The sequence below is a fragment of the Pteropus medius genome, unplaced genomic scaffold, assembly GCF_902729225.1.
Source record: "Pteropus medius unplaced genomic scaffold, Ma_sr-lr_union100, whole genome shotgun sequence".
Taxonomy (NCBI): domain Eukaryota; kingdom Metazoa; phylum Chordata; class Mammalia; order Chiroptera; family Pteropodidae; genus Pteropus; species Pteropus medius.
In genome coordinates this window covers 362,109-375,490 of record NW_024353906.1, presented here as the reverse complement: position 1 = coordinate 375,490, position 13,382 = coordinate 362,109, and the positions used below count along the sequence as shown (strand labels likewise).

Genomic DNA, 13,382 nt, shown 5'->3' with positions numbered 1-13,382 from the left:
GGTCTAAGGGGTTACAAATGACCGAAGGAACCCCGGGTATAGTGTCAACCACAGGGGAAACATTCTATGGCGTGTTGGCTTCTGCCCCTTGTTCCTACTATTGTTCTCTAAGCCTGGAATGCCTTTCCCTCCACTTCTCCCATTGGGCACTCCTACTCCTCCTTCGATACCCAAGAAGAAGAGTATCACTACGTCCTCCTTTAGGAAGTCTTCTCAGAGAGTCACAAGACAGTTTGTCGTCCACTCCTGGGTGCTCCCGCAGCGTGTTTTAATCACTCATTCGTGGGTCTCCCTCTCCCCACGAGATGGAGCTCCCAGAGGCCAGATACCCTGTCTGAAACATCCTTAGATTCTGCCGCAGGGTCTAACTTGGAGCCTGGGAACAGAGTGGGTACTTACAGAATGCTTGAGGAATGGAGGGAGAATAGTCCTGTTGGGACACATGAGCTGTAAAATCACTTTCCATAACCAGGGGAGGAAGGAAACAGCAATCCAGGAGTGCTTCATGGAGGTGGTGGAATGGACAGGATGTAAGTCAGAGGCAGATGACAGATATCCCGGGCAGTCTGGATACCAGTTAGGAGGCCCTTGCCCTCTGTCTCTCTGCCAGGAAACTCCTGTCCTAGGTGCCACTGGCCAGGGGTGGGCAGGTTTGGGGGAGAGAATTGGACCTCTCCAAGGCACCTAATCTCTCCTTGGAGGCGTATGGCTGGGCAGCTGCTGGGGGCAACAGCTGGTGTCTGTCCCCGGAGCCCAACGGCTGTGTGTGTCTTAATCCCAGCTCCTTGGAGCCCCCCAGGCTGGCAGGTGGGCTGATTAGGCAAAAAGGAGGCAATGGGAGAGGGGTGGGGAGCCAAAGCCCCTCCTCAGGCCCCCACAGCTGCCCACTGGATCTTGCCACATGTGCTGTCCCCATCACCAGGCTCCCCCATCTCCAGATTTCCCCTCAGCCCAGAACTACTCCCCCCTCAGCCCTTACATGGAGGCCTGACCTTCTCTAGGCAGGAAGATTCAGCTTAAAAAGTTTAAACTAGAAACTGTAAGGAAGAGATGGATGCCACAGCCAATATGCCCCCTTAGTGTCTTTTCTTCTGGGTGGAGCAAGTGACAATCAGACACATAGGTGGAGGCAAGTGTTCACACTGGGACCAAGGTGTAGATGTAACCGACATAGAATATGAGCAGTGTGAGAAACAGGTGTGGTGTGGACATAGAGTGTGAGGTGTGTTCTGCAGGTGAGGTGTACAGAGCATGGGAGGTATGTACATGTGTGAAGACCTACATGGAGTGTGAGGGGTACATAGCATATGTGTAATGTTTGTGAGGCAGAAGTGGTATGAGAGGTGTACACAGTATGGAAGATATGTCCTTCACATGAGATATACTCATGTGTGAGGTGTGTATGTCGTGTGGAAGATTTTAACAGAATATGAGGTCTATATGATATGTGAGGTGTACACAGAGTGTGAGGTGCACGCCGTGTGAGGTGTATGTGAAGTGAGAGGTGTACGTGAAGTACAACATTACATGGTTTGTGAGGTACACTCTGTGTAAGATATACATGGAGCGTGAGGTGCACATAGAGTGTAAGGTGAACACAGTGTGAAGAGTGTCCACAATTCATGAGGTACACATGCCTGTGACACACCACAAAAGGGCATGGAGGTATGGGTGTGAGGCCAAATGGTCTGTCCCAGGAGATGCGCCTGTCAGCTCTGTCCTGGACTCAGACGCTGGACCCTTGCTTGACACAACCTCCTAAGGAACATCATTGGCAGAGGAGACAGAGGCACATCTTCTGGCTTTTCGCAAACTCTTATATGCATAAAGTTGAAGCCTTCTTGGAGAGGCCTTCTCATGATCCTTCTGTCTTAACAGAACCCTTAATGTGCCTGCCTTAACACTTCTAGTCATTCAGCTATTGTCACCCTATTTGTGTTGTTTAATAAACCACAGCAAGTTTGTATTTCAGACTCCAGGAATCTGGGCCCACAAAGACCCCTGTGCTCACCTCTGAGGCAGAAAAAGGCTTTAATTACATAAAGAACAAGCTTGAAGGAGAGAGACTAGAAAAATGAATTTCTAAGGTCTTTCCAGAAGCAAGATATCAGGTGGTTTTCAAATTGGGCCTCAGCTTTCCCCACCGCTGTCAAGCAGTTTGGGCCCCTGCTAACCTCCTTCACTGGCTTCCCAGTCCCTGGGGAAGAACCTGAAGGCAAGAGGAATGCAAGGAGAGGGAGGGGTGCATGGAGTGAGGTGCACGTGGCATGAGGGGCCGTTGGGATGAAAAGCTGTGCAGGCTTCAGGTGAGTCTCGTCCAGCGATGCCAAGCTCACGTCAGGCACTCCCTCCCTGTGCACACAATGCACTATACGCACGCTTTCTGCACAAAAAAGCATTTCATCCTTACCTCGCCCTGCGATCACAAGTCAGCCATCAAAGCCATCCTCAAACCCCATCTCATGCCACCTCCGTACCCCTTGCCCAGCACGAGCAGCACCGGACACCCAGGCCACAGTTTCCTAGAAGAGCAGCAGCCATTCCTGTCTTGTCCCTCATAGAATCCCCTGCTCCTAGCAGAGGCAACTGTCTCACAGAAGATGCTCAATAATGACCTGCCTCTCTGTCTGGAATGCTCTTCTCCAGATGGGCACATGGCTCGCTCCCAAGCCTCTTTTACCTCTTCACTCAAATGTCACTTTGTCAATCTGACCACTCTATTTAATTCTACAATTAGTCTGGCCCTGGCGCCTCAATCCTGTTCGCTCTTCTCTGCTTTTAATATTTTTCTGCAGCAACTCTTACCTTCTAACGTACTCCATAATGTACTTATTAGTCTGTTTATTGTTTACTGTTGGTCTTGCCTGTTAGAATGTCAGCTCCACAAGGGCAGGGAACTTTGTTGTGTTCCCCGTTTTATTCCCAGCACCTGACACGGAACATGAGCCACATAACTATTTGTTGAGTGAGTCAATGAATCACAGAGTGGATGACTGACCGTGGGCATAGGCCCTGCATTGCCAGCAGTGTACACACCGCCCCACACAGCCCCCCGGGTCACCAGGGCAGGAAGGATGTATTTGCTGTCTCCCCTTGCCCTTCCCCCTCCATGTAGACCCCTTTTCTACAACTCTCAGTTCATCTGCTAAACTGCCAAGTCCTGTTTGTATGTGGGGGACTGGGCAGTACCCCAAAGTGGAAAATGTGGCCATCTGTGGAGAGTCTGAGCCAATGCTACATTCTCTGACCACTTCAGACTGGTCCCACAGCAGGATCCATATCCAAGTGGCAGGCAGTTTCAGGCTTTCCTGGGGAATGAAGTTGGCAGGGGACAGAGGATGGTGCTCAAAGTGGATCCAGGGATGAGAAGGAAAAGCCTGGGGACAGAAAGGGGACCTGGGACTGGCTGGCCCTGCCCAACTGTCCCACTCATGTTTTCACCCTCTGGCCCTGTGGCATCGCCCCTCCCTTACCCCAGCCAGATATGCAGCCTCTGCCAGCCCAGGGGGAGAGGCCACACGTCCAGCCTGGGCAGGGCCAGGGTGCTTGAAGCCCTGGGCAGGTGCAGGCTGGATTGGGTTTCCAGAGGCTATATATATATATAAAGGCTGCCGGGAGCCCTGGGGCCAGCCACTCCCTGAGGGTGCAACACTGTGGGGCCCAGCCAGCAACGTTCTGCATTCTTGCCCAGAGGCTGGCTCTCCATTTATAGCCCTAGGCCAAGGGAGCTGAGGAAGGGGGACTGGAAAGGGTGGAGGAAGAAGAGCCCAGGAAGCCCTCCCTCTTCACCTGCTGCCAAAGTTGCTCCTCTTTGTGAAGACTGGAAACCAAGGCCCTGGCTGAGGACACTTGCCCCACATCACATAGTCCACCAGTCTGCTCAGCCTTGAGTTGGAGGGAGAGGTGCTGAGGGATGCCCCCTCCATAGGTGTCTCAGCTCATTGCCATGGGGCTCTCCCAGAACAAGTGCAGCACCTGTGTCCCTGAGGGACACACCTGACTCTTTCAGCTTCCAAACTGGACGTCCTTTCCCTCTCTGCTCCTAACCCAGCACTAAGACTAAAAGGCACCAGGTCTCAGGGCGGACACACTTCTCCCTGCTCTTTCGGGCCAGGGGTAGGATGATGGTATTGGCAAACCTCTCCCCCAAAGATGTGGTGGCACAACCAGAAAAGTGATCCTGGCCAGGCATGGGTCCCAGGCCAAGAGAGGTCTGTAACAGTCGCTGAATCCAGTGATCTCCAAACTCTTTCAGCATCAGAAGCCTTGTAGCAAACAAAACCCCACATGAAAGTATTATATAAAAGTTGCATGTACCACTAGAGTGTGTGTGCGTGTGTTTTAAAACAAGGCTTCCTAATTACTGAAGATGAAGCGTCACATCAAGTTTAAAACTGTCAAAGCAGTTTAGATTTCCAAACCACAAGTGATAAAATACTAAACGTGTTTGGTAAGTTCGAACATATAACATTTATTTATTATAAAGTCACATTGATGACATCCCCAAGGTGGTTTTTACAAATGCAAAACACAAAAAGCAAAGTTGTAATCATTTAAGTCTCAGTATCCAATTTATTTGTGTTTTCTTTGCTTGCTCAGGTTTGAGGAAAATCTAGATTTGTATGGATAAATGGTTTGAAGAGCTCACCTGGAAATCTCAGGGTACTTTTCAGTTAAATGGTTTGATTCATTCATTCATCCAACAAATATTTGAGTGCCTACTATGTGCCAGGCATTCTGCTGAGGCTTGAGCAAGTAGGAAGAAGTATTTGTTTCAATCTAAATCACTAATGTAATAATTATTCACATTCTTCATTGTGCATGTAAGTCAAATGAAAAAAGCCATGCGTAACTGTTCAACATAAAGGAGCATGCCCAGGCCGATTGGACTGAGTCTTGCCCGGAAAGAGCAAGTGTGACCGAGAAAGTATATCTAATCGTGTATGCAACTGTCCAGTTTAGAAGAAATACAACCATCTTCATTAATGACATATTTCAAGAAGTTCAAATATATGCATAGAGATTCAAAGGGCACGAGGTCACCCATTCACTCATTCATTCATTTATCAAGTTCCTACAATACGACAGCCACTGTGATGGTTTCCGGAAATGCCATGGTGAACAAAACGTCCCTGCCTCCATGGGGCTATGTCGATCAATGAACAAACTCATCAAGAAGATAACTAAATAGTAGTTATGCTAAGGAAATGAGCAGAGTGATGTGACCCAGCTAACTTAGAGAGAGTGGCCAGAGACATCCCAAGGAAGAAACATTTGAGCTTAGACCTGATATATGAAAAGAAGTTAATATTGAGAAGAGCCCAAGGGGACGCCGCTATAATCAGCAAGCACAAGGCTCCAAGGCAAAGCCGTGCCCCAAGTGTTGGAACAGCAGTCCCCAACCATTTTGGCACCAGGAACCGATGCTCCTATGAGAATCTAATGCCAATGATCTGATATGGAGCTGAGGTGGTGATGCTAGCGCTGGGGAGCAACTGCAAATACAGATGAGGCTTTGCTGGCTCACCTGACACTCATCTCCTGCTGTGCAGCCTGGTTCCTAACAGGCCACAGACTGGTACCAGTCTGCAGGCCAAGGTTTGGGGACTCCTGTGTTGGAAGACAGGAAAGGAGGTCAGGTTAGAATGGAGTGATCAAAGGAGACAGTGGTTCCAAGTGAAATTGCAGAGATGAGCTGAAGGCAAGTCTTCAGGACCCTTATAGGCCAGAGTAAGGACATGACATTTTATTCTAAATGCAATGAGAAGCTGTTAGGGAGTTTGAAGCACAAGAGGGACATAATCCCATTTATGTTTTTTAAAGGATGGTAGAGGCTGCTGTGTAGCAAATGGATCATACTGGGGCAAAAGCAGAAGTGAGGAGAACAGCTAGGAGGCTATTGGGTCATCCAGGTCAGCAGTATGGCAGCTTAGTCCAGGATGGCGACACCGGGGATGGAGAGATTTGAGAGGTGTCTTAGAGGTCAAGTGGACAGGTCTTCCACATACCCAGACTTTCCCTCTGGGACTCCAGCCTCATAAATCCCCTTGCTTACTTGACATCTCCACCTGGATATTGAATACCCATTTCAAATTTTGCCCAAACTTGGACTTTTGATCTGCCATCCGCAAACCTGCTCTTCCCCAACTTCATTCTTCCAGGAGTCATCCTTAACTCCTCTCTTGTCTCACTGCCCACAATTATGAATAAATCATGCTGGCTCTAACTTCAAAATATATCTGGAGTTCAGACACTTTCACCATCTCTATTGCTGCCACCCAGATCTAAGCCATAATCACCACTCGCTTGGATTATTGCAATAGCATCCTAATTGGTTTTCCTGCTTCTGCCCTTGCTCACTATAACCAGCATGCTCCTATTAAAATATAAGTCAGATGGTGACATTCTTCTCTCCTGCTCAAGCCCTCCAGTGGCTTTCCATCTCCTACCACACTCCCACTTGCTCACTCTGATAATATCACCCTCTTTTCTGTACTTAAAATCTGCCAAACACAGTGTTGCCCCAGGACCTTTGCACATGCGTTCCCCTGGCTCCGGATATCTGTTTCTGCTCTCCTTTCATTCAGGTCTTTGCTCAAATGTAGAGAAACCTTCCTTGACCACTCCATATAATGAAATAATCTTCATCACTTTGTTCCCTTGCCTTGTTTTATTTTTCTTCATAAAACTTATAACCTCCTCACGTTGTATACTTCCTTGTTTGTTCATTTATTATCTGTCACCTTACTCCAAAATATAAGCACCATGAGAGAAGGGTCACTCTCCGATACCTAGACCAGTACCTGACACATAATAGATGCTCCATAATATGTGCTGAATGAATAAATGAAGGTGGCATTATGGAGTGGAGAGAGGTGAGCATTTCATGAAGGGGACCTTCAGCACTACTATAAATGGCAAAAAAGTGAAGAAGGCAGGACTCCTAAAAGGGTCCTTTAGGTTTGGAGGGAAGAGAGGGCTTCCCAGCATCCAGAAAGCCAGTTAGGACAGCTTCCGAAAGTTAGTGGGAAAGGCACAAAGACCTCTCTTGCTTATATCTCTAGGCTCCAGGAGAAGAGACTTCAGTAGGGGTGTCTAGTCTGAAAGAGACCTCTAGCAAGGATGCTGAGAGGAAGGTGTAGACCACAGATTCAGGAAGACACTGAGAGGTCCTATGGGGCTTGTGAGGGAGCCAGATCTCCCGTGGGGTGGCCTCCTGCTCCTATTTCCCGTCTCTGCACTGGGCCTGCTGGAAAGAAATACAGCTGTGGCTTCTGTGGGAGGTGAGCCTTAAGACTACATGGGCCCCTGTCAGAGCTCAGTGCCCCAGGTAACAGCTGGGAAGCCCACGGGGAGTGTATGGTCCACCAGGTTCCAGCAACAGAAGAAAGTCCTCTTGCTAGTATAGCCTTGCACTTCGGACTGAGGGTTTCCACATCTTTGGTCTCTAGAGTCTCATCATCACCACAACCAACTCCAAGAGATCACTATTATTACCTATTCCCAAATTTACAAAATGGGCAAACAGGCTCAGAAGGCAAGTGACTTCTATAAATTCAAACTGTGGGGTCTGGACTCGAACTTAGGTCATTGTTCTGCAAACTCCACTCTCAAAGACTCCACTCTGGAGTCTGGGCTTTCGAAGTCTTTGGGCAACATACTTTGATGGCGCAGCACTGCACATGAAACAGAAGGAAGCCTGGAGCAGATGGAGTTTTCTTCCCAGCTGAAGAGACATCTCCTAGAGCGGCACTAGACATCTGCTGCTGAAATCCTCAGGTTGAGATGGGCAGGAGTCCGTTTCTCTCCCTCCAAGCCTGGACAGGAGCTGAATTCGGAGACATTAGTGCAAAGCTTTAGTAGCAATCCTGGACTCCTGTATAAATACGGGTGGGTTTTCAAGAGTCCACGGAAGATGAGCAGGAACTGGCCTAATAACACAGCCCCCATGTCCAGTTAACATCAGGTTTGCACACTTAGACTCTCCGAGTCTCTCTTCCGTTGCACCTTACTCTGCTCGAACTCTAGCTTTCTGCTCTCTGAATGTCTCAGCCTCTTGCGTGTATCTCACTATGTCAGCTGAGTGTGTCTCTGCCCTATTGCCACATGTCTCTCTCCAAATTTCTCCAGATCTAATTTCAATACTCTGATTCTGGGTCCCCCACAAATCAGAGGAACCCAAAGACAGCTGGGAGGGGAGCGCCCGCGGCCAGCGTTTCCCACGGACACAAGAGGAGTCCTGTGCTGGAGAGGTTTGGGAAGAGTGTGCCCGGCAGCCAAGTGCAGTAGCGTTGGGCGGCCAGCCTTTGCCTCCCTTCCTGCCTAGGGAGGAGCCCTAGCGCGCGCGCGCGGGCGCGCGCGCGCGAGTGTCTAGGGGGTAGGGGCTGGCCAGTGCCTAGTTCCGGCGGCCACCCTGGGGATCCCAAGCTCCTCCCCGCCCTGTTCCTATTGGCCTCGGGCTCCCCCGCCCGCAGCCGCCGGTGCTCGCTCGGGGGGCCCATAGGCTACTACGGGATAAATAGCCCCCGGCGCTTGGCGTGAAGATAAGAGTAGAGAAGCCCCAGGGAGCTGCCGCTACTTTCCCCGGAGTCCATCAGGCCAGACAGGGCAGGGCAGGGCGGGGGACAGTCGGGTGTACACTCAGACCCCCAGCACTTCGCTATCGCGCCGCTCAGTTTCCCGAGCTGCAGAAAGTTTCGGGCAACTCCTGCGGCTGGGGTTGGGCAAAGCCAGGACTTAGCCTCCCAACTCCGGGATATGGAGCTGCTGTCGCCGCCGCTCCACGACGTAGACTTGACGGGCCCCGATGGCTCTCTCTGTAACTTTGCCACAGCGGATGACTTCTACGATGATCCATGTTTCGATTCCCCGGACCTGCGCTTCTTCGAGGACCTGGACCCGCGCCTGGTCCACGTGGGAGCCCTCCTGAAGCCAGAGGAACACTCGCACTTCCCTGCGGCCGCGCACTCGGCCCCGGGCGCGCGCGAGGACGAGCATGTGCGTGCGCCTAGCGGGCACCACCAGGCGGGTCGCTGTCTACTGTGGGCCTGCAAGGCGTGCAAGCGCAAGACCACTAACGCTGACCGCCGCAAGGCTGCCACCATGCGCGAGCGGCGCCGCCTGAGCAAAGTCAACGAAGCCTTTGAGACGCTCAAGCGCTGCACGTCTAGCAACCCTAACCAGCGGCTGCCCAAGGTGGAGATCCTGCGCAATGCCATCCGCTATATTGAGGGCCTCCAGGCGCTACTGCGCGACCAGGACGCCGCGCCCCCTGGCGCCGCTGCGGCCTTCTACGCGCCTGGCCCGCTGCCCCCCGGCCGCCGCAGCGAGCACTACAGCGGCGACTCCGACGCGTCCAGCCCGCGCTCCAACTGCTCGGACGGCATGGTAAGGCTGAAACCCCGGGCTAGAGAACTGGAGGCAGCTCTCGTGTGTATCTGAGAAGCATTTCCAAGGGTGGGAAGCTGGCCCTCCAGGGGGAGGGTTGGCCGAGAGTGGACCCCGTGTCCCGGGAGCTGTCACTGGGGTGGCCTAGTGTTTTGGGAACGCACTGTACAAATGCAATCCACCCAGTTGGGAGCGCTAATAGAACACTGCTTTTCCTCTACTCACCCCTATTTTCGAAATTGAGACGTGTGCCCCAAGTAACTGTTCGTCCTCTGTTTGGCCCTGCATGCTGCAGACAGCTCTTGCCCACCGTTACCTCCTCCCTCCTCCCAAGCAGGGCAGGAAACTCTTGGCTGAGACTTGGGGAGGTGGGGAGGAGGCGGCTACAGAGAGTGATGTTCCAGCCTCACGTGGCCCCGCGGGCCTGAGTCGGTCGCCCTTGCTGTTTGCAGATGGACTACAGCGGCCCCCCAAGCGGTGCCCGGCGGCGGAACTGCTACGACGGGACCTACTACAGCGAGGCTCCCAGCGGTGCGTATTTGCGCCTCCTTCCCTTTGAGCGGTCCTCCACCTTTGACTTCCACCATTTAGGACACCGGCCTCCTCTGCCCACACACACCTCTTGAAAGATGGTCCAAGGAATGAAATACTACACGTGTAGCTCCCTCTCCTTTCGCCCCCCATTGTCGCTAGATTGTCCCACAATGGCAGGCCCTCAGTTTCCCCTCTGCCCCAAAGCGCTGGGCCCAGAGGTGGGAGACTTGTTTGCGGCTCAACCCCTACATACTAACCTACTCTTCCCCGCACAGAACCCAGGCCCGGAAAGAGTGCTGCGGTGTCGAGCCTCGACTGCCTGTCCAGCATCGTGGAGCGCATCTCCACCGAGAGTCCCGCAGCGCCGGCTCTTCCGCTGGCGGACGCGCAGCCTGAGTCGTCTCCCGGCCCGCACGAGGCGGCCGCCCAGAGCGAGGAAGATCGCAGCGCCCCCACACCAACCTCCGACGCTACCCAGCAGTGTCCCGCGGGCGCCAATCCCAACCCCATCTACCAGGTGCTCTGAGGGTGAGGGCGGCCGCGGCCGAGGACGCCATTGTGCATCGTCCGAGGGATGGTGCCCCTAGGGTCCCATGAGCCCAAAAGATTGAGCTTAAGCGCCAACCTCCATCCCCAACCGCGCTTTAAAAGCGACCCTTCCCAAGGGAGGAGAGGCAGACTGATGTGTTTCTGCCTCCTGCACCCCAGGGCAAAGACACGGTCCTTTTTTTTCCACGCAGCACCCTTCCCTGAGACCCGCTGCGATGGCCGTTATGTACTCCTCCGTGGGCCAGAGCTGACCCTCGGGGAGTCAGGCCCTTCCTCTTTCTCGCAGCTTTCCCGGATGGTGGGTGGGACCCGTGCAGACCTAAGCCAGGTTCCGGGACGCGGAGGTTGCTTATGGGGGCGTGGCCTCTCCTTTCCCTAGCACTTGAAACATCCTCTCTTTCCCACCGCCAGCGGGGTGCGCTCCGGTCCCAAGTGTAACAAGTTACGGTAACCACTCCCACCCCCTCCTCCTGTTCAGGACCACTTTTTGTAATACTTTTGTAATCTATTCTTGTAAATAAGAGTTGCTTTGCCAGAGCAGGAGCCCCTAGGGCTGTATTTATCTCTAAGGCATGGTGTGCGGTGCGACAGGGACTTTGTATGTTTATACTGCAGGAGGGCGAGCCACGGGCGCTCGCTCAGCTGTTCGAAATAAAAAGCTAATTTATACCGTGGCGGCTCTGGCTTTCCCTAGGGACGGGGACAGAATTTTGACTGGAGGGAAAATCTGCAAGGTGAGCCAGCTGTACGGTAACTAGCCCTGTAGAGGGCAGGCGGGTTGCAAGGAGGAAGCCTGGGGCTCGGGGAAGGGAGGAGGGCACGTGTCTCCAATACGTGGGGAGGTTCCTATGACCGTGAGAAGCAACACCACACACAGGTCAGTGGTTTTCATCTCAGGCTGCATATTAAAATGATCTGAGTAGTTTTTAAAAAGACTCATGCCTGGCCCCAAGTCCCAGAGGTTCTGCTTTAATGTATATGCCCCAGAGACCCCAGGCCAGGTATTGGTATGTTTCGAAGCTCCCCAGGTGATTCTGAAGTGCATGGAAGGTTGTGAATCACACCCCTCCATACACACAGTATACCTAGGTATGGTGTACAGAAGGATCATTGGGAAGTCATGGCTTCAGGGGCCACTAAGAATCCTCATGGCTATAGAGGAAGTGATAAGGTGCTCACAGCATTATGAGGAAGTACTAAATGTATGTGAAGGGGCATGGTAAGCTGTGTGGTACTTACAGGCTCTTAGTGATAGGTGTAACCACAAGGGGACAACACTGAAAACCAGACAGGCACAGACACTTCTACTTAGCAGTAACCCAGCACTTAGACCGTCTGGGCCCTGTCATATCTGATAAGACAGGAACACAGAGCCTGTAAGGAGAGGGGCACATGCAAACTGGCATCATCACAGGTGGCATAAATGGTCTTATCAAGACATAAACACTCTGAGAGCAAAAGAGGGGGGATTGATTTAGCTAGGGTGCTGCAGAAGGCTTCCTGGAAGAGGTGTCATTTGAGCTATGTCTTCAGAAACAAGAGAAAACAACACAGACTCACACATACACCCAGGGGAGAGACCACACACACACACAGGCACTTCTGCCCTCCCAGAGGCACCTTCATCCTCCCCTGAAAGGATGGCCTGGCAACAACAGTTCTTCCCCATTCACATACCACGCCAGCTCCACCCCTCATCACACATACACTTGCCACCAGGCCATCAGTGCTTCCTACATCCTACACTTACAGACTTTTCCCCCCGAAAACCTTGCAAGCCCACTTTCCAGAGCTCTGCTCAAGTGGGGGGGCCCTGAGAAACACAGGCTAGATGTGATGCCAGAAAGAAGGGCCTCATTACATGTCTGAGGATCTGCTTTCTGCTCTGAGGAGAGCCTCTGTTCTCCTCAACACAGGGTCCCTGAGGAGCCACCTGTGTTGCTGCTCTGTTACTAACGATCTTCAGCTTTTCTTCTGGCTGCTTCCACAGATGCGCCTTAGGGTTCTTTACACTCCTTTGAGACCTCTTGGGGCTTTCATGAATTCATTCATTCAACAAATGCCAGGTCCTATGCTGGGTGAAAACAGGGACCAGTGGACACAGTTTCAGTACTTGGGGAAGCATGCAGACATTTGGGGAGACTGGATCTTAGAGCAGCTGGTTACATCATGACGAATTAAGTGTTGTAAGGGGGGTGTATGTGGCAGAGGAACATAGTAGGAATAGAAGGTATAGACAAGCAGGTAACCCCTAATAAGAATCTTGAAAGAGTTGGTCAGAAAGAGGAGCCGAATAAGGGTGCTCCAAGCTGAAGAAACAGCAAGTGCAAAGACCCAGAGGTGACAGGAAGCAAATTGTGCCTTCATGGAACCAAAAATGTTTGCAGGGTGGGGCCAGAGGTGAAGTGAGAAAAAGCAGACACAAGGCTACAATAAACCTCATTTGTGCTTTATCCTGAAGGCAACAGGGAACCATAGAGGACTCTAAACAGGGGAAGGATATAAATAAATCTATAATTTAGAAAGGCCAGTCTGGGCTGGCAGATGGATAGGATGGGAGACTGTCAGGAAGCCACCAGGATTGCTCAGAGGAGACATAACATGGCCTGAACTGGGGCAGTGACTGGGGATGGGAGAGAAGGCATAGGAGTAGAGAGACAGTTATACCAGATAAAGTGTAGGTGTTGATGGTACAGTGGATAACCTTGAAGGCACAGTCCTTACCCTCACACAGCTTAAAATCCACTAGGGAAACAGCCATTAGACAAAGTACCAAATGAATAAATGCAATGCTATAAATAGTGAGAGGTGCTATAAGGAAAAGTAAAGGGTGCAATGAGAGCTGATAACAGGGTGTGGGAAGGCAACCAGGTGAAAAGAGGAGGCAGAGTTTCTGCACTGGGAGGACCAAT

General features: G+C 51.8%; 1 protein-coding gene across 1 annotated transcript; it reads left to right on the top strand.

Annotated features, from left to right (window-relative positions):
• The first annotated feature begins 8,419 nt into the window (after positions 1 to 8,419).
• On the top strand, positions 8,420 to 11,144 carry MYOD1 (myogenic differentiation 1). Its single transcript, XM_039851472.1, has 3 exons — positions 8,420 to 9,387; positions 9,840 to 9,918; positions 10,197 to 11,144. The coding sequence occupies exons 1-3, from the start codon at positions 8,758 to 8,760 to the stop codon at positions 10,445 to 10,447; spliced, it is 960 nt and encodes a 319-aa protein (XP_039707406.1). The 5' UTR covers positions 8,420 to 8,757; the 3' UTR covers positions 10,448 to 11,144.
• Positions 11,145 to 13,382: the final 2,238 nt, after the last annotated feature.